Genomic DNA, 22,047 nt, shown 5'->3' on the forward strand with positions numbered 1-22,047 from the left:
TTGACGCAGGAAGGCATGAGGCATTTGGGAAGACCCAAAATTAAACTCATATTAACCTTCAGTTTATCTCACCTGTTAGTTTATCATCTCACCTGTTCAACTATTTCCCTAGAAAATTTTCTTAAACATAGTGAAGAACAAAATTTTACTCAAGGGAAACAATGTCACACTAGAGAATCTTTAAAATGCTCAGAAAGTGGTGTTGGGTGGGAAAGGAAGGTAGGGGAAACAAACTTCACTGACAGAGTGACAAGAAATATACAGATAGAAACAAATGTAAAAGAGCCAAGACACATACTGCACAATTCCCTGAAACAACCTAGTATCACAGGGGAAAGAGCAGGACTTCCCTAATAAGCAAACCTCAAATTTTACTTGCCTCAGCAGGTGCCTTTCCAAATCCAGCTTGTGATCCACACGCCAGCAGCCTCCTCTAGAAGCTAAACAGAAATGAGAGGTGGTGGTGGCCAGCTTCACTTGGCTACAGTCCCTTTTGTGGCTCCGACAGAAGTATTTGGTCAGTTTTTAGCTTCTTAGAGGGGTTAGGCAGAGGGGAGGGCAATATTTTTCTTTCTTGTGTCCTCTGCCATAATTCTGCTGCCCCTTATCTTGACTATTAAGTGCTTGTGTCATCACTGCAGTTTGTATTTTGGCAAGTAACCATTACACAAAAACTAGACCACAAGTTGAAATGAATACACCCATAATTAAAGGGAATCAAATCAATTCCTTCTGTGCTTCAAGGAACAAACACACAAATAATGGTGCTCAAAAACTTACCTGCCATTTCGAGCTGGGTTTCACTTCCCAGCTAGAGCCTCTATTGAAGGTATGATGGGATGAACAACACGCACAAAACCTTCCAGGTGGGCTGTCATCATTTCAGATGTGCATTATACAAATGGAAAAAAGGTGGTTGGTACTTACCTCCCTCTGTATCACACAGACAGTTGACTGATTACAGTCTCACCGCAACAGACATTTGGAGTTTCTAGACAATGTGTCCATGTTGCTTTGAAAAATCTTGGAAGTCTTTAAGCAGAATTACAGATTGCAGTTGATACAGGTACAGGTACCAAACTGAGAAAGCACTATGAAAGAAGTGTGTACAACTGCAGAACAAGGTAACTTCTCTGTGGAAAGTAGAAATTCTTCTTGAGGTTGCATCCATTTTGCAGGCTGTACTGGAACAGCAGGTTTTCAGGAGGTGGCACCAACTCTAACCTCCATGTGATGAACAACCTGGGTTTGTCCTCTAAAATGTGAATGGTGAAGATCCACTGTGACAGATGCATGGGTTTGTTAGTCCAACAAAACAGCTTTCCTGAAGCACTGGGTAAGCATTATCCACCAACTGAATTAGAATTTACAAACCAGAATTACACTCTTCACATTTAAGAGGAAAGAACAAGAAACTACATTACTTCAAAATCAGTTAGCACCTATCAAATGTTTATAATACGTGCTGAAAGAGAAAACAGAGTTCAGCTCTCATTTTAGAATGTTGTTTATGAAGTTTCTCAACTACCAAAGAAAAACAGGTGCGCAAGAGGATTACCACATACTGGCATTTCTAGAATTTAAATACACCATTTCAGAATGCACAGAAGCTGGATGACTTCACCAGCTTTGCGCTAATTGAAGTAACAGAGCACTCAAGTTCCCAGACAGATAAACAAGGAGAGCAGACCAACGGACAAACAAGGAACAACTGTAAAATTGTAATTACCAAGAAAAAGGCACAACTGAAGAAAGATATGATCTGAACAGCATTTTATTTACAAACTTTTTCAAAGAGGCATAAAAACAACCAACCAAAATCTTAACACTGGAAGGTAAGGGAGGCATTTCGCAGCTACATTGAAGTCCTCTAAATGACATTTTGTGGTCTTCTTCCAATCTTTAGTATGCTACGGATAGTATCTTGATCCACCCCTTTCTTACCTAAAAAAACTAGGAAATGTTTATTTAAACATTTAGATAAAACATTAAGAATGGTTTAGATTTAGATCTAATCATTTAGATTAAACATTAGAACTTAAAATCCAAGTTTTACAAGCCTTGCTATGTATTTGGGTGCCTCTTTGAAGGAGGGACATTCCACAGGCCTCCAGCCCAAGTTGGGGCAGACGTCCTATCTCACCCTCAGGACAGAATGGTGGGCACTTGTTGGAAAGCAAAGGTCACAGCTCCAGTGAAGGGTCTCTACTGTCTGTGCTGGTGGCAGCTTATGCCTTCACTCAGAGCAGCTGCAGTGCAGATCTCAGGTTGCAGAAGGTGCCTCAAGCTTTCCCGTGGAGCAGAGATAAGCCCGGGAATGAATTTAAACTGAAAGAGGGTAGATGTAGATTAGATATTATGAAAAATATCTTCCCTGTGAGGGTGGTGAGGCCCTGGCACAGGTTGCCCAGAGAACCTGTGGCTGCCCCATCCCTGGCAGTGTTCAAGGCCAGGTTGGACGGGGCTTGGAGCAACCTGATGTAGTGGAAGGTGACCCTGCCCGTGGCAGGGAGTTGGAACAAGATAGCTTTTAAGGTCTCTTCCAACCCTGATTGTTCTATGATGACTTTAATGCTTCAATATGAAGTTTCTCCATCAATCTTCTTACCTCCAACATGGTGTGAAGAAACAATGCAGGTGTTCACATATCTTCCACCTCCTTCAGGGGAGCAGCTTTTTTCTTCTGTGTTGTTATGAGGCTGAGCTGTAACTACAAACATATAGTTTTGTATGTAAGTTTTTGTAAGATCAAAGCATCAATATATCTTCAACATGGAAGGTGTCACGAAGGAGAGAGAACAAGTACAGGTAAGTGGGCATTTGGGGAAAGTGGCAGAATTCACAATGCACTCCGTAGATGACTACTGCTTTTGTTTTATTTGTGATCCCAAAGAATTCAAGATGATCAAAGATTAGGAAAAGTACACTTTCAATACATCTACACAGAATATACAAAGTTTAAACCTGTGCAAACATTAGCCTTGTATTTTTTATGTTTCTTACTGAATTACTGCTATTAATAATTACTATTACTAATAAGCTAAGATTATAGATATAATAATATGTATATGTATATATGATAATTACTAATAAGCTAGGATTACTATTAATAATAAGCTAAGATTTGTAGTCACTGAACTAACCACAATAAAAATGTAATTTCTAGACTCCCTCATAGTCCAGCTCTAGCATACACTGGATCTAATTTTACCGGTAAGCTGGATACTGTAATGAGAATATGCAATTAAGTCTGAAAGTAGTCCTCAACTGACAGGTTCAGAATACAGATAGGATCTGCCATTCTGAATCTCAGGAAGTACACACATAACTGTTTAGTCTTACGAGAGCTAAAAGAGAACAAACACCTCCTTTCTTCAGATCCAGAAGAGTGGACATGCTTTTAGCTGTACTCCTGGAGACCTCTTTTCCCAGCCTTTAGTGGGAACAGTGCTGGTATGTCTTTTTTGGGGTGGGTTCAGGGGAAGAGGAAGGAGCTTGGCACAGAAGTCTTTAAGTTATTACAGAGGAGCATTGCCTGACAGCAGCAGCAGTAACCTCTGCCAAGCCTGAAGAGGGCAAGTCAGTTCTGAAGACTGGTAGCAAGATCCAAACAACAATTTGGCTGCTAAACATCTTACAAATCTCTCTGTTACCTTTCAGTAGAAGACTGCTAAGGAATAGTTAATTATCAATTTTTTTAATTAATTGGAGCTCATCTCAGATGCCTCTATACAAACGCCCCCAGCATGGGGAACAAACAAGAGGAATTAGAGATGTGTGCACATCTACGGGGGTATGATATAATAGGCATCACAGAAACATGGTGGGATGGCTCCTGTGACTGGAGTGTTGGAATGGAAGGTTACAGGCTCTTTAGAAAGGACAGGCCTGGCAGGCAGGGAGGGGGAGTTGCCCTTTATGTTAGGGAAAGGCTGGAGTGTACGGAACTCTGTCTGGGGACAGGTGAGCAGTTAACAGAGAGTTTGTGGGTCAGGGTTAAAGGGAAAACAGCCGTGAGAGACATTACTGTGGGGATCTGTTACAGGCTGCCTGATCAAGGAGAACCTGTGGATGAAGCACTCTACAGACAGATAGGAAAAGCCTCACGCTCGCAGGCCCTTGTTCTCATGGGGGATTTCAACCACCCTGACATCTGTTGGAAAGATGGCACTGCACGGCACAAGCAATCCAGGAGGTTCCTCGATTGTGTGGAAGACAACTTCCTTCTGCAAGTAATAGAGGAGCCGACAAGGAGAGGTGCCATGCTTGACCTTGTGCTCAACAACAGGGAAGGGCTTGTTGAGAATGTGACGCTCCAGGGCAGCCTTGGATGCAGCGATCACGAGATGGTCGAATTTGAGATCCCCAGGAGAGTGAGAAGAGCGTGCAGCAAGCTCACTGCCCTGGACTTCAAAAGAGCAGACTTTGGCCTCTTCAGGAGCCTGCTTAGTAAGGTTCCATAGGATACACCCCTGGAGGACAGGGGGGCCCAAGACTCTTGGTTGATATTCAAGGATCACCTGCTACAAGCTCAGGAGTGCTGCATCCCAACTAGAAGGAAGTGCGGCAGGAGGGCCAGGAGACCTCCTTGGATGGATAAGGAGCTGCTGAGGAAAATTCAAAGGAAAAGAGAGGCTTATAAAAAAATGGAAGCAAGGACAGGCGGCCTGGGTAGAGTACAGGGATGTTGTCCGGGAAGCTAGGGACCAGATTAGGAAGGCTAAGGCCCAGTTAGAATTAAACTTGGCTAGGGATGTCAAAGATAACAGGAAGGGATTCTACAGGTACGTAGCAAACAAAAAACAGACTAGGGACAACGTAGGCCCCCTGAGGAAGCTTTCGGGAGAGCTGGCTACACAGGATTTGGAGAAGGCTGAGGTTCTGAATGACTTCTTTGCCTCGGTCTTCACTGGCAAAGGCTCTGACTGCACCACCCAGGTCTTAGAAGGTAGACGCTGGGACTGTGAGAATGAAGACCTTGCGCCCACTGTAGGAGAGGATCTGGTTGGAGACCATCTTCAAAATGTGAACGCGCACAAGTCCGTGGGACCTGATGGAATCCATCCGTGGGTCCTGAAGGAGCTGGCGAATGAAGTTGCTAAGCCACTGGCCATCGTATTTGAAAAATCATGGCAGTCAGGTGAAGTTCCCGACGACTGGAAAAAGGGAAATATAACCCCCATTTTCAAGAAGGGGAAAATGGAAGACCCGGGGAATTACAGACCAGTCAGTCTCACCTCTGTGCCTGGCAAAATCTTGGAGCACATTCTCCTGGAAGCCATGCTAAGGCACATGAAAAACAACAAGGTGCTTGGTGACAGCCAGCATGGCTTCACTAAGGGGAAATCTTGCCTGACCAGTTTGGTGGCCTTCTATGATGGGGCTACAGAATTGATGGATAAGGGTAGAGCAGTTGACATCATCTACCTGGACTTGTGCAAAGCGTTTGACACTGTCCCACACCACATCCTTCTCCCTAAATTGGAGAGACATCAATTTGATGGATGGACCACTCGGTGGATAAAGAACTGGCTGGACGGCCGCACACAAAGAGTTGTGGTCAATGGCTCAATGTCTGGCGGGAGACCGGTAACGAGTGGTGTCCCTGAGGGATCGGTGTTGGGACCGGTCTTGTTTAACATCTTCGTTGCTGACATGGACAGTGGGATTGAGTGCGCCCTCAGCAAGTTTGCCGATGACACCAAGCTGTGTGGTCCGGTTGATATGGCGGAGGGAAGGGATGCCATCCAGAGGGACCTTGACACGCTTGTGAGGTGGGCTGATGCCAACCTTATGAAGTTCAACCATGACAAGTGCAAGGTGCTACACCTGGGTTGGAGCAATCCCAGGCACAGCTACAGGTTGGGCAAAGAAGAGATTCAGAGCGGCCCTGCAGAGAAGGACTTGGGGGTGCTGGTCGATAAGAAAATGAACATGAGCTGGCAGTGTGCGCTCGCAGCCCAGAAAGCCAACCGCATCCTGGGCTGCACCAAAAGGAGCGTGACCAACAGGTCGAAGGAGGTGATCCTGCCCCTCTACTCTGCTCTTGTGAGACCTCACTTGGAGTATTGTGTGCAGTTCTGGTGTCCTCAACATAAAAAGGACATGGAACTGCTGGAACAAGTCCAGAGAAGGGCCACAAGGATGATCAGGGGACTGGAGCACCTCCTGTATGAAGACAGGCTGAGGAAGTTGGGGCTGTTCAGCCTGGAGAAGAGAAGGCTGCGTGGTGACCTAATAGCAGCCTTCCAGTACCTGAAGGGGGCCTATAGGGATGCTGGGGAGGGACTCTTCGTCAGGGACTGTAGTGACAGGACAAGGGGTAACGGGTTCAAACTTAAACAGGGGAAGTTTAGATTGGATATAAGGAGGAAATTCTTTCCTGTTAGGGTGGTGAGACACTGGAATGGGTTGCCCAGGGAGGTTGTGAGTGCTCCATCCCTGGCGGTGTTCAAGGCCAGGTTGGATGAAGCCTTGTGTGGGATGGTTTAGTGTGAGGTGTCCCTGTCCATGGCAGGGGGGTTGGAACTAGATGATCTTGAGGTCCTTTCCAACCCTAACTGTTCTATGATTCTATGATCAAGGTTTTCAGGAGCAGCAATATCTCTTCCTATATCACCAGCTGACCTTGTCATGACAGAGAACATCTACAGCTAGTAAATGCAGCTTAAGTTATGACAGCTTGGCAGATACTCGCTGCTCTTTGGGAAAATTTGCCTTTTGTCCTAACTAGACAATTTGGATCTACCAAGCATATTCTGTCTGCAGCTCACATGGGATTCCCTTCCCTTAAAAGGCCGTAATTTGCAAATGAGTTTCCTAAGTCACTGTAAAGAAACAACAACAACCAAACAAAAGCCAGGAGGCAAGAAGACCACCTTTATTTAATAGGAGACCAACCTGAGTTACAAGTTTGCTTGGCAAATAAATGAGGCCAGCATACAACCCCCCTTGTGGGATTTGCTTCAAGTATAGCTCGAATAGCTTCGAAACAGAATGCTGGGTGTGGAAAAACCCACGAAATGTCCAGCAGAGGAAATACAGAATTATAGTAGCATGAGGCTTAGATAATTAAAGACCAAAGTTTCTCTCTGAAGAGAGGAAGACTTTTCCTCCCAATATTCCTAATGTCTAGAAATACTGACCAGTATTTCTCAAAGCTGGAACAGAGTTGTAAGAAAACTGAAAAAAGAAGGCAGCAACAGTTCAGCTCAGTAAGTGATCACAGTGATGCCACGAGGAGGTTGTGGGCATATAAATGGCCCTAACAGACATGTGTTGTCTGAAGTTTTCAGAATTACTGAAACATGGACTAGGCATGTTCACTATGGCAGTGAGATACATAGAACATCCCCTTTCTTCTCCTGGCCTAGAAAAAAAACTTATTTTTTTTCTAGTTGGTCTGCACAATTTTCAGTATTTTTGACATTGCAAGATCTCTTGCACTTACTTTAGGTAGCTGACGCTGACTGCAGTTAGCTTACGCTGGCTGCAGTGAGGTGTACTCCTCCAACAAGCTTTGGGGCCACAGCTACTGGAGGCTACTAATGGAAATGCAGGTGCACAGACAAGATAATTCTGAAGTTTACATGATGCAAAAGAAGGCACTCAAGGCTGCAATTTGATGAACACTGAACTAGTCAACCTGCAACTATTTCACACTGTTTCCATCCACTCTTTGTGCAGCCACACAATGAATTAGACCATTGAACTTATCTGGCTGAAAAAAGCAGAGAATTCCCACAAAACAGCTATGCTGCCTCCCAGTTTTTATAAAGGCAGTTCTGTAGCCACCAACTCAAGGCATGCTTTGCTTTATATCAGATTCCCAAAAGACAAGTGTAGGGATCAGTACAACATTTGCTCTTTAGCATGTGAAACCATCGTTTATGACTGCTGCAGTAGGTAAGCCTGCTTTACGTAAGCAGGAGCTCGGTTATTTGTCGGAGGTTTTATTCCTCTTTGTTAATTTGCTCCCATTTCTGAAGATGGAAACGATCATACACCTTCATTCACACATTTTGAACCACAGAAGCTTAATTTGCATCAAATATGTTTCCATAAACAAATTATACTGTCACTTAAGCATCCTGTCAGAAGGTGACATTTAATTGAATATGCATCAGTTTTGTCATGACACACCCAAAACACAAGCTTGTTGTTAAAACTGTATTATTAAGAATGCACATAAATGATCACGTCTGCTTCAGGAATAATAAGAAATGATTATTTTTGTAATATTCAGTGGGAAGATTTAAATGCACTTAGGTAACATGGTGTTTGTTTGTTAGTTCTGTACCTTTTGAGTTGCCATAGCTGCCTTCTGTTCTGCCTGGTTTAGACGCCTTTGAAGCCTATTGATGTATTCTCGATATTCCCCCATTAATTTTTCATCCTGTGGAATTGAAATACCTCATTACAAATGCAAAGTTCTTTCTACAGGATCTATACATACTGCAGTGAAAAAGCTTAGAACAAGAGTAACCTCATAAGTGGAACTGTTCACCACTTACAAGACTTAAGACATACAGCTGACACATTATATAAAGAATTTCCAGCCCAAGTATCATATCCTATGACTTTTCTAAACATAGTGATCTGCAGAGGAAGTTTTACTCCATCATCTTGAAGTAAGATGCATAAAAGCTGACATTTTAATCCAGGTAATTTAATTCACAATATCTTAAAATGTGTTTTATTTAGATATACTTCAACTATACTCAAATGGACAAAGACTACACTAGGTAATATGAATGACATAATAAACTTGCTACAGATCTGTTCTCTTCAGCAAAGGGTCTGTATAAAGTCTTTTAGAACTGTATTTTACTTACAAAAATCTATCCTTGCATCAGCCCCATTTTTCTTCTCTAAATAATCTAACATTACAAAAACAAACAACGGAGGACTTACCCTGATTAGAACTGCATGTTACCCCAGATTTATGAGGCTGACAGGACAGCTGTTTTCTAAAGTGGCCATTATTTATTGAGCAATGCAATTCCAAAACAACCCTGCCATTAATCTTTAATGGATACTGCTATATACATATATGCACATAGTACAAATTCTACTATACACATAGTATGCTGAAAATGTGGTATCTCTGCATATACTACATTATCCACAACACAGTGCCTTTTCCTTTGTAGAGGTATGTGTGCATAGACAGGCACAAGTGACTTCAGAGAGATTTCCTGTACTGTCTAAAATTGCCAGATTATGAACCTTGAAAGATGATCTATCTTTCCTTGTAATTTGAGAGTGAAGGTCATTTGTCCTCCCACCATTTGAACATGTCAGTTGGCAGAAACAGCGGGGATTTCCTGTTATGACTACTTCTGTCAAAAGTCCTTAGTTTTTAACAAGCCAACAACACAGGTCACCTCAATAGGTTTCTGTTATTATCCTAATGTACATGCACCAGCTTGCAACTGAAAGTAGTTGCCACATCAGTCAATCTTACCTCAGTTGCCTTTTCATTTGCAACTTCCAGCTGAGAAATGAGCTCCTGGTTACAAATTTTTTGTTGACTTAGCTCTCTTCTATTAATCAAAAGTAAAGATGTTGATTAACACACATTAGTGCATCAGTTATTGAAATATAATTTCACATGTTACTTTCTTGCAGTTTAGGGCTTATGGTATATTTTTAATTACAGCATTGCTCTTAAAACATTGATTTCAAAACCACTACACAGCTAGAACTGCTTCATGATGTGATTCAAAACTATAATGCCAGAGGAGTGGGATGTATTCAATACAACTTTGTCAAGAGCATTTGACATTTTACTTTTTCTTTATTGAATCTTATTTTGCAAGAGCATTACCAAATATATTGTAAATATAAGGTACGTTACCAGAGTGCATCCAATATTTTGGGCAACATGTTAATTACTGTCCTATAAGCAGACTTCAGTATGGACATTATTGAAGGTGGCTTGCCTGCCTGCCTCACACTGAACACATATTGAAGGAAACTAGTTTAACCGTTTCCACGTAAGGAAGTGTGATGGCTACTGAGCCAGTTGATTCACTCTGATTGTTAACCCTCCCCCAGTCATGAGACTTTAAAATTAAAATTGAGCAGTAACCCCAACTGCTGAATAATCACATCAGGCCCTACTCCATATTGTCTTTATTATGTGAGTAGGAAACAAAAGGTGAGCTTTTAGCATTTTGGCAGAGAGGAGATAAATCCACCAGCTGTATCAAGTACATTCTGCAAAGCTCTCATGTAACATGACATGTGCCAGCTGTTTTTTCAGTTGAATTATACTATGCTTCAGTTACTCTTAGTAATTATGAATTTTGTATATTGCCAGTACCTGCAGCTGTCTCTCATCCTGTTAATTTTTTTCTTTAAATGACCATCTTAAAATAAGCAACTATAGCTGCCAAACATTACAGAAGTATAGCCAAGAATAATGTTTTAGAAATGGAAGAAACTTCTTCATCTCAAGATGCTGTGCAACTCAGTGTACTGTACAAGATGCTGGGAGGAGGAGAAGGCAGTGCTGGCCAGCACTTCATGCACAGGCACCAAAAAAGGTCATCCTTCAGAGGCAGATTCTTTTCAATTATGGAAGAGATAAAACTGAGAACTCCAAAACCCACACAGGGCTACTGCTGAGTCAGGGACTAAATGTGACACAGAAATGTTTCACAAGCAGAAACTGGAGAAAAACACCCTAAATAGCTGCAAAGATGACTTAAGCTAAGCAAAAGACTGATTTAAATTTAAAAGCAATATGGCAAGGATTCCCTTTTTGTAAGTACTGACAATCATAATTTAAGTGAAAATAAAAAGAACTCCAAAGCCGTTCAGTATAGTTGGTTCAAACACAATGGATTCATGTTACCACAAATATTTTTAATTCCCCCCCCCCCCCCCAAAATAGTTGTATCTTACTGCTAGGGAACAGTGGCACAGGGAGAAGATTGTTACTTTGCTGATTTACTCATACCGCATACTAGTACTCAATTTTATTACTTTTTTATTAAAGAGTTAAGATTTCAGAAGCTCCTTAAATGCTTTGTTACATGGAATTAACTTCTACTTAGTCTCTTTCTCATTTAAGCCTACATTTATAAATTCTCTTGGGTACTGTTTGTTTTGTACATTTAGTTTCTATTTCTAAAAAGAGAACAGCCTTCTGTATACCTATTACTACCCCTACTCAGGCTAAAATGTACCTTAGTTGAGCAACTACCCACAGGTCTTAACAGGCCAAAGTAATATTCATAGCAAAGTTGACAGAACTGTCTATTTCCTGTAAAGTTTTCAAGTTTCAAGGATCTGCCTTTTTCCCCATCTGCAGTTTTCCAAATCTACTCCACCAAGAGCATTTTGTGGATAATTCAGTTATCTGATTGAATACGAGACTTGGCTTATCTATGTGAATCTGGTTCTGATCCCTGGTAGAACCAGAATCATGTTCAACAAAAACATGCTCTTGGTGTTGGCTACAGGTGAAGAGTTTGGTAAGGGCTTAACGTATAACCACTGGTTACCTGCAAAATCCTCTCTCAATTGCCCCAGTTCTTACCTTCATTCTCAGGATTAAAACATAGAGATATATGAAAAATACTAATATGCCAATTCAAAAGGATTAACCATCTATTACCACCCGTATTACAACCTCTTTTCTGTTTAGTTGTTTAACCTATTTACGTACAGATGAGTCAAAGTGGACTTTACAGAATGAATAATTTGCCGTTATTTTTAAACCTGCATAGAGTCATCTACATTTTCTTTTAGTAAATGCTGGCCGATGCGATTACCCTGATTTTTGCTTAAATAGTGTTGTCAGAACTCTCTTTCTCACCCCTTCTCAATCTACCCTGTATTCTTTTGCTACTGAAGTTTGTTTCCTTTCAATTTAAAAATTTCCTAAATGTTCCTTTGGTTTTGCTGATTTCACTTTCTCTCTGTGCTCTCATTTACTCAGCTGAAGTCCGAAGAACTATATTGCTTTATACACGATGCTGTAAAGGTAACAAGAACAGTCCTACCCTGTCTCTTCCTCCCAAATATAGCCACAGGAATAAATTTTCTAGGTTACAGAACTTGAGTGAAAGCAAGAGCCTTTAAAAATATGTGCATGTATTTCTCAATTATTTCAAAAGTAAATTCTTTCCAATGACAAGAAATGTAAAATAAGCTGCAAACACTAAATACTGATTTTTTTAAATTTTTTTTTAGTACAGCTGTCAAAGGCAGATCACCTACATCCTTTGAATTTTTAGGACATTCAAAATGACAGTGATCTGAGAGCTTACAACTTCACAACTGGAAGCTTTATAACCTGTAGATCAGCACCAAAAATGTGGATGGCATGTATCTCATCAAATTCACACAAATTTGCAAGGAAGTGACACTGAAGATCAAAATAACTTATTCAACATTAAATCTAATTCTGATTTGGTTATTTAAATGACCTCAGTAACATTCCAGATAGAGGGGGAGAAAAAGAAATGGAAACTCAAGTATGTGTCAGTTACTAATTCATGAACTATATATAGTAGCTAAATTATTAACCAAGATTTAAAAGCTCCTTTTGTGTTATGAAAAAAATTACCATGCAAAATTCACTAGATTTATAGAATTTCTGTACTTCTCTCCTTACTATTTTCCATTTAAACCCTTAAACTAATGTGAAAGATTATTTTTTGGGTCTCAGAAGCTCACTTCATTCTACTTATTATTCCTAGTCAGAACTGAACTGGTGGTTCAATCTCAAACCCTTGCAGAGATACAACTATTAAAATACAAGCCTGTTGAAACACAGCAAGTAAGCAAACCAATTCAGCTAAAATTAGACGTTAATACACAGTTCTGTCTCCAAATCCACATTTCTGTCCTTCGGTATTGAGGTGGATTGACCCAGATGGCAGGTGAGCCCTTCCCCCTCACTCACTCTCTCCCCAGCCAGAGGACAGTGGGGAGAGAACTGGAATGGTATCTGTGAGAAAATTACTCACGGGCCACGAGAATGACAGTAAGTAAAGGGGAAAAAAAAGGATGCAAAAGCAATCACTCCTCACCAGCAGAGCAATAGCACGCCAGTACGAACACAACAGCTACCTTGGAAGCACTTCCACGCAGTTTTACTGGTGAACATGACATCATATGGTGTGGGATATCCTTTTGGTCAGCTGGGGTCAGCTATCCCACTATGTCCCCTCCCAGCGTCATGCCTACCACCACCCTCCTTGCTCGGGGAGCACAGTGAGAAACAGAAAAAGGCTTGACCCTGTATTGGCACTGTTCGGCAGCAGCTAAAACATCACTGTTATTGACACTACTTTAGTCATAGACCTAAACCATTGCGTGCACCACAGAGGCTGCTATAAAGAAAATGAACTCCATCCCAGTCAAACCCCACACAGGTCTTTAAGAAGTATTAAATTCACCTGGATTTAAAATACAAAATTCCCCCTAAAAATTAATCTGACAGTAACAATTTCTATATGTGTTCATAAACACATATAACCAGTTCTAGTTTTTTTTACATACATGTACATTCTTAGAGAGAGAAACAGCTTAAATACAGTAGAAGAGCCCTGGGGCTACCCATCTTTAAATAAGAGTGCTACACTATATTTTTTTTTTTTTCAACCTTTAACAGCAATCACTCATTTAAATAACTATTTTATAATTGTAAATATTTGCTATCTCAGTTCACTTCAGTAAATGTCATTAGAACTCAAACTACATCTAAAATGGATGCAACCAAAAGCCAGAACAGCTTTGTTTCATACTCTACCAGACCAGACATTTTGCAGGAATAAACAGAATAAACACTAGTCAGGAGGTGTTAGCCATGCTGCCAAGAGCAACATTTTTCTTTGGTATGAGTACCTATGTTGCAAGAAGCTCTTACCTTCTTAGTTACCTTCAAGGCTAACTTTCGGCACAAGTATATTGAAGCAAAACTGGTTCCTTGCCCTCTTGCAAGGTGAAGGTGAGGTCTACTACCAATAAATCCTTCTAAAAGTGTACAGCATCTTAAGATGCTTAGAGGGAAGAAACCTCTTCTCATAAATGAAGACTGCAATGTATTTTTTATGAAGAAAATGGTGGAATTTAGTCTACAAGTATTCAATGCACTGCCAAGCATTATTTTTTAATTCCAAGTTCACTCTTATAGGAAATGATTATGTGTTTGATTTGAACTGTGACCCAGAGATACAAGAAAGCACAGAATAATTTTCAGTGAAGCCTAAAAGGATCAATTTATTTTTCAACATTATCTACAGGTTTTTCACTGATCTACTACATTTTTGTATTATTAAAAGAAATAAGAAAATCATCACTCTGCAGCAACAGGTTGCAAAATTTGCTTTTCCTTCTTATGCCTTTTTTTTGTTTCTTCCTTTTTTTTTTTTTTTTAATTAAAAAAAATCACCTAACACTCCCTGATGTTGCTTCAGTTCTTAGAATTATTTATTTAATGCCTCCTTATGGATTACACCTCACAAAACAAAACACTGCAGACTTAAAAGATGACAAAAGAAAAGCACAGAATATGTGAAAATTAGCTGCCACTGCTGAGACATTCATAAAGAAGCCAAAAGGTTTCAGACACCTTCACTTGGAAAAAGAAAGTAATGAGGATAGAACTGAAAACTAGCAAGGGATCATGACTTTAAGCCAAAAGAATGGGAAACACCTACAGTAACAAACATGACACTGACTTAATGCTTATGAGAGCTGCACTAACCGCAAACTTCTGGTGAAATGCAATATAAAATGCTCTTTTATGTAAACTACCACCCCAGTATACCCATATATGACTTTTTTAGGAAGTTTATGATTTCCTGAAAAACCTTCACTTATAAAGCACATTACTATGCCAACAGTAACAGCTTCCGGAAGAGGAACAAAATTGCACTTACTTTAGCTTACTGATCCTGGCTTCTGTAGTTTCAGTAATTTTGTTTGCTTCTTCTTTCCATCGATTTGTTGCTTTTTGCTGGGCTAATAACAGACATGTAAGTTCAGCAGTAGACTTCTGATTGCTGTCTTCCATTTCCTTAAGTCGAGCTTCATATCCATGTTCTTTCACATCATGCTCATGCTCCATTGTGCTTATCTAGAAAAGATACAATTCGGGAACAATCAAGTCTCTAACTTTTCCCCCCAACGCTTAAGTTCAATTTATAAACATTTGTTGAAAGCATGTAACATAGAATAATTAAACATGTAATTATATGCTCGAAGGCATACATGCTCCCAAGGCCAATTTAAGCAAATAGTATAACTGACAATGAATGATAATGAGCTGTGTATGCTTATTTTTGGAAATAATCTTTATCCTTCTCTCTTTTCTTCAAAGAAACATGTTCTTTCTTTTTCATCTAGCTAAAATGTATCAGGAATTTCTTAACTGGATCTAAAATCCTTCATATGTCACAGGAAAATGAAAACAATAATCTTATCTGTGACTATAATGGAAGCCTGTCTTGATTATAAAAAGAGAAAGACAAAGATCTGGTATATGTTTTCTAACTGCCACAAGACTGTTAAAACTGTTTAATAACTATTACAAGACTGATTCTTTGCTTTTAAACTACATTTGCCTTAAGGGCTCTGGAGCTGTAGTAAGATTTCCTATTTAATTTGTCTGCTTCCTTTATCTTGTGGTGCAAAGCAGAAACCAGACTTGAGATGATCCCCACTCATAACTTGTAAAACTGCTTACCAAAGTCTTCTTAATTCCTGCAGATTCTTACATCCCTCTGCAATACCTTTACACTTATACAGTTAAGAGCAGAGGGGAAAGTAACAGCTTTGTATGTCTAGAAAGCACACCAAGGGTCAAAGCTGTTGTTCACTCTAGAAGCTAAAGGTACAATGAATCTGCTGAGGTTACTATTAATTCATTCTAACACCAGCAGTCTGTTCAGGTGCATTTAATGGAACACATTCAAAAAGAATAATCTTTCAGCTAATTATCTTGTCTGCAACTATCCGTAAAGAAAAATGTTCTCTGTTCAGAAAATACAGGGCCAATGTTTGACAACCACAGTATTAAATTATTTATTAGTTGCACACTGCACTGACAACATGGTGGACATACAAATAGAGGAACACTCTAGACTGAAAGTTATACAGAGATTCATAACACATTACACACAGATAAATGAAGATCTGGAATTGGAGTAAGTGAAATCACTTGAAGGATTATTATTTAATTATTATATTATTTAATCTAATCATCTTAAACAAAGAACATTTGGGATCTTCTTATACATATTAAACCAAAATTTAATTGGCAGAGATTGAGTTATCTAATAGATTCTGAGGAAACAATGCTACAATGAAGTTGATTTTAAGCAGAAACCAGGAAGCATCCTTGAAACTTTTTTCCTTAAGATAAACTTCTAATTATTTTCTCTTAGAACTGCTGCCTTATCAAGTAATTATCAGTCATGTTAAAATAAAGCTAACATATAAACCATACCTTTATGTTCGCTTTTCGTTGAGCCTCTATGACCTGTTTTCTCGAGTCCTCAATTTCTTTTTGCAACTGTTCATTCTCTTGCTGAAGCTTTAGACTTTGTTCACTGACAGAGACACTCTTTTCTCTTTCTGATTCCAAAGTGCTTTGCAAATTACAGATAACATCCTGGGAACGGGATTTCTCCTCCTCAAAGCTGAAAGAGAAGAAATGGCTTGTTGGAACTAAAGAGTTGAGCAACTACCACACAAGAGGAAAAAAAAAAAAAAAAAAAAAAAACAAAAAACCAATCTTGGACAGGTCTTTGGTCTGATCCAATACAGCTGTTCCTGTTTCTTCCTGAAAGTTTGTATCAGCTCAGCATGTTTAATGGTTGACAGAATTATACACAAGTCAGCAAAGAATTTCCTGACGGAATTCATAAAACCAATCTTATGTTGTAACAATCTTAGTAAAATTGCCCGAGGAAGTGGTAAATGCTCCATCCCTGGCAGTGTCCAAGGCCAGGCTGGCCAGAGCCTTGAGCGACATGGTCTAGAGTGAGGCATCCCTGCCCATGGCAGGGGGGTTGGAACTAGATGATCTAAAGGTCCTTCCCAACCCTGACTATTCTACGATTCTATGATTTAGGATGAACAGAGTACAGAAATGACTAAAGCTGCTACAGAATCCTGTATTTTCATGCTGAAAACTACAACCTCTTCTAAAAATGTGTAGTTAGCTCTGAACACATACCTGAAACTCAGTATGCTATGTAAATAGTGTTCTGCATGTACTAGGAGATACCTCACTGTAGATGAATTTATAATATTATCAATTTTTCCTGAATATTTCATACTTTTCCTACAAACAGTATTTAAAAACAGTGAGAGTCCAAATAATACACTATTTTCTTTTCTTTTTTGGTCAAAAAAATTGCTTACAATTCTTATCTTGGAAAGATCTTTCATTCTATAGCACATTATCCCCTTTAATTCTTTTACAGTGATTCATAATTGCCCTTGCTTCAGACGTGGTATCTGGATACTATTCCTGTCACTGGTTAAAAAAGATGTAACAAAAACTTAACACATAATAACAATTTAAATACTCAGACATAATTTCCATTGTTTTCCATGCTAATTTCTGTAACATTCGTTACTTACTTAATTTCCAGCTGTTTCAGTTTATTTTGTGTTGTCTGAAGAGTGAGCTGAAGGTCATCTATTGTAGTCTCTGCAAGTAAGTACTTCTGATGCAGCTGCTCTAGTTTTCTGTTGTCAGATTCATATCCTTCATCTTCCCTGTAAATCTGAAGAATAAGCTTATACGTAACATCATCTTTACTTTGCACTGGTGACTGGCAGTGTAATACTGTGGTACAGCGTAGTATTGTAGTGATAGGATGAGAGGTTCAAACTTAGACAGGGGAAGTTCAGGTTGGATAAAAGGAAGAAGTTCTTTACTGTGCAGGTGGTGAGGCACTGAACAGCTTGCCCAAAGAAGTGGCAAATGCTCCTTCCCTGGCAGCGTTTGAGGCCAAGCTCGTCAGAGCCTTGGGTGACATGGTCTAGAGGGGCACAGGGTTGGACCTAGATGATCTTAAAGTCTGTTTCAACCCTGACTATCTTATGATTCTATGATACTGACAAGGCTATTTATTCCTCATTGCATCTTATTTTCCAGTCATTTAAAACAAAACTGAATGTAAGTTTTGAACAAAATTCATTATTGCTGCTACTTGGGAAAAGAAGTTTCCAAAGGTCTAGCATCCATTAATTTTTCTGTCTAATTAGCTTAGTTTAACTTAATTAGCTTAACTGGAATATGTGCCAACATTCTTTCAGATTATGTCAAATATCTCTTCTTTCACTTTTTATACTTTCCAGAGAACCCTCTTTTTCAGTTTAGTATTACAGCTTTAAAATGCCTTCTGGATTACATAAAAACCTGAACTTAAAATGACTGCATGAAAATTTACAATTAAGAAAATCTACTCCAAGAATCAAGTAAGAAAATTAAGGAAAAACAAACCACGAGAAATGGGAAAAAAATTATGTATAGCTTTTCCTTCTGAAAAGTGATCTTAAATGTGATGTAAAAAAAACATGCAACTGCCTTACCTTTTCAAGTTCTGCTTGTACTGCTCTCTTTTCCCTAACAGCTCGTTCAATTTGACACTGCTTTTCTCCACATTCCTGTTTTTCAAAAGTCATTTTAAGATAAAAAAATAACTAAAAATTCAAGAAGTGTCAAAGCTTAAAACCAGCCACTGTAAATGTAATTCTTGCTGCTGATATGAATGCATTTGATTATAATTACCTGCTCAATATTTTCTCTATAGGATCAGTCTTATTCATAATACAGACCAAGACACATAAAATGAAAGCTTTTTTAAAGAAATTTAACCCATACATTATGCATATGCACTGAGCTCTTTTGGTCTCCCATACAATCTGTTACAGGCGATTGGTTAATTCAAGAATGTGATGACTGTAATGCACAGACTTTCTCTTAGCATGTTTATCAACTTTCATATACTTCATTTTTACATACCCAACTATAGATATGATATGGTACAAATACTCAGCTTTCCGTGCTTTATCCCTGAAAGAAACAGGAATACCTAAGAAATGCCATCACACAGGAAGTATTTTCTAGAGCACAGAAACTCACTGACTTGATGCTTGTGAACTAAACCTACATCAAGCAATAAATGTACACAAAGATATGGGTGGATCTGCAGAACTGCACAATTTTATGCATAGACAGTCAAATTTCCAGGGAAGGTAAATTGTATATGCATAAGGCAAATCTGTACATTAAAAATGAAGTTTCAAACCAAATATGCTTTATAACTAAATATGAATCTCTGCACCAAGTGTTATGACACTGCACACGGCCGCTTTTGTCAAGTAACATGAAAGGCACTCTGTGTTTGATGTCTGGAGTTATGAAGGATGTAAACTGCTATACAGTAATAAAACACAGACCTAGACAATTACCCATTACTCACATTTTAGTTGACTGCATTTTAACCATAATTTAGCATTTTACTTCATCAAAAAAAATAGATATCACAAACATTTTGCTATCGAAAATACTTTCATCAGTCAACACCGTACCATCTGAAGAGCTGAAAGTTCTTCTTCTAGTCGAGAAATCTGCACCTTATACTGCTTCTTTGCCATGTCTACCTGTAATCAAAGCCAAAGTACAACACACAAAGCCATGAACTATTTTTCCATCTTGTTTTCTTAATATATGTATAAATATATATATTTATACGTATATATATTCTATACGCACTGCATATATATATAAATATATGGGATTGCAATAACTGACAAATCTTATTGTAAAAATGTTAGAAGAATGTTTATTATCAACCTATACTTGTTAAAAAAAAAAAAAGGCAGAAACGAAGACATCACAACAAGGCCTTATAGAAAGAACACTAATTCTAACATGAAAGCTGCTATCAGGTGCAAGATATTTGCAATCTGTGTAACAAGACATTTTTAGATCACATAACAAAATAAGTATTTGTTAATACCTGGAGAAACATGACAACTCATGGTTTAAAATTTTACTTTTTGTGCTTTTGATAGATTCACTTTTACTGAGACAATTTCAAAGTAAGAAATAGGGCATTTCTAAGCTTCTAAATTCTATTCAATAAAGGACTGTCACAACTAAAGTTGTTATCCTAGTTGCTCATTAGCTCTTGTACTTCCGCTGAACCACTCATGAAAGTTTTAAGTAATCCATGCAATTTTTGTGATTCTTTCAGGTAACCATAAACGGAAAGCACAAACTTTATCATCATAGGCTCTGAATATTTAGGTAGTATGCTCCTGACACCTCTTGAAATGAAAGGATTGGAAAGAAAAATAATCCTTTCATCCCTATACAGTACACAGGCACATTGTGTCAGAGACAAAACTGAAAGGAGTCAAAATTAATTACACCACTGAAAACTTAAAAAAATGAAATAATTGCTTTACACTGTTGTTCACTTGCAACAAAAGACATTACCAACACATGCTTTTATTTCCTCTAGAGCTTGTCTTAAAATAAAGTAAGTCTCTCTGACATGCAGGTAATTACTGAGAACCTCCAGACAGATTAGTCAGCATTTTAACCGCAGACACGATGCAACACAAAGAAAATTAATTTTGTGACTAGTCTTTTATCAGAAGAGCTTCAGTATTTCAGCTGCTTATAACAATAAAAATCATAAAGAGACTAGAACATTTTTTTTTTAGACATTTATCTACCTTTGTGACATTGAGACTTTTGGTTGTTAGCTTTACTGGGTAGAAGAGTCTTACTTGCCTAAATAGGGGAATATTTTTAAGTATTGAGATGCCACAAAACTGACAGTATAACTTTCAACAGGTCCTGTGACAAGCATCCATCAGTAACTTCTCAAATGAGGCCACGTGTCATAAATTAAGTAACTTGGATAGCAATGCAACACTGTGTGTTGAAGTACCACTGAACACAATCTCTGAGATAAAAGAAAGTGCCATTCGTTACATCTTCACAGTGCAGCCTTCTCTACACCACTGTCTGCAGAAACATCAACACTTTTATTTCTTCAGAAATTTCAGAGTATTACTTAGTTTGGAAGAATTTATGTCTAGATAACAAACCTGAAAAGTACAGTAGTGTTGGCATGCTGCCTTGCTATCTAGAAAACTGCTCATTATCATGCACCATCTACAGCTTTTCACGGTGAGGAAAACCAAAAAATCTTCCCATTCCTTCTAAACATCTTAACTTACTGCCTTTCTAATTCTTGCAGCATTATCTTCTGCGAATCGAGACATTTCATATTTCTTTTTTTTTATTTCCTCTTCCTTTTTTTTCTCCCTAGAGAGTGCCTAGAAAAAAAAAATCAGAATTTGAAATACTACTGGTATTTCAGTGGTGACAAAGCATCTAGCACTGAGAGAAGAAACCACACAGTCACTGTTCAAAACACTTTTCTTCCTTTTTGCTTTGGGGTAGCTTGACACTAAGACTGAGCATTTCGCATTAAACGCACCTTCTTGTACACCAGTACCACACAAAAAGTTAGCATCAGTAGATGCTTTTTTCTCTTGAGACTTATTATTGGGACCTTCAGATTTTGGCTGGGTGTAGAATTACACAGAAGAAAGCATAGGAACTCAGAGCTACTCTCCCATGTTCTCATTTATGGGCAGATCTGTAATAAAAAATACTGATAATGATGCATAGTAAGTTCTCTGTTAGGAAACAAATGAGATGCACAAAGATATGGGGAAATTAGGAGAAGGAAAAGATGGCACCAAAGGATTTCCTAAATAGCTATAAATACATGAGAAGACTGTAACAAGATGATAACCCATTTTTGTATAGCAAGAACAATCACAGAAGTTTAACTACAGTAACATGCAGAACCCTAAGCTTTGTCAATACTTTATTCTGGAAGCAGGCCAGAATGCAGCAGGATTTCCGTCAAGAAGCTAGTTCCCTTTTCTGTCAGAAAAAAAGGGGGCAGGTCTGCCTCCTTTGTCACAGAAATTAAATCAGCAAGGGCAACACTAACTTTAATATTTAAAAAGTTAAAGTAA

At 38.8% G+C, this 22,047-nt stretch overlaps 1 protein-coding gene across 2 annotated transcripts in view; it reads right to left on the reverse strand.

Annotated features, from left to right (window-relative positions):
* Positions 1-1,756: 1,756 nt before the first annotated feature.
* Positions 1,757-22,047, reverse strand: part of SCLT1 (sodium channel and clathrin linker 1) — a 36,140-nt gene continuing 15,849 nt past the window's right edge. For both annotated transcript variants that reach the window (XM_065687195.1, XM_065687204.1), the window contains exons 14-23: positions 21,235-21,333; positions 19,570-19,641; positions 18,568-18,642; positions 17,611-17,756; positions 16,469-16,661; positions 14,901-15,097; positions 9,467-9,545; positions 8,300-8,395; positions 2,609-2,710; positions 1,757-2,328 (exon numbers count right to left, since the gene is read on the reverse strand). In XM_065687195.1, coding sequence (XP_065543267.1) covers positions 2,642-2,710; positions 8,300-8,395; positions 9,467-9,545; positions 14,901-15,097; positions 16,469-16,661; positions 17,611-17,756; positions 18,568-18,642; positions 19,570-19,641; positions 21,235-21,333 — 1,026 coding nt within the window. In that variant the 3' untranslated portion in view covers positions 1,757-2,328; positions 2,609-2,641. The remainder of the gene's footprint in view (positions 2,329-2,608; positions 2,711-8,299; positions 8,396-9,466; positions 9,546-14,900; positions 15,098-16,468; positions 16,662-17,610; positions 17,757-18,567; positions 18,643-19,569; positions 19,642-21,234; positions 21,334-22,047) is intronic.

The sequence above is a fragment of the Lathamus discolor genome, chromosome 1, assembly GCF_037157495.1.
Source record: "Lathamus discolor isolate bLatDis1 chromosome 1, bLatDis1.hap1, whole genome shotgun sequence".
Taxonomy (NCBI): Eukaryota; Metazoa; Chordata; class Aves; order Psittaciformes; family Psittacidae; genus Lathamus; species Lathamus discolor.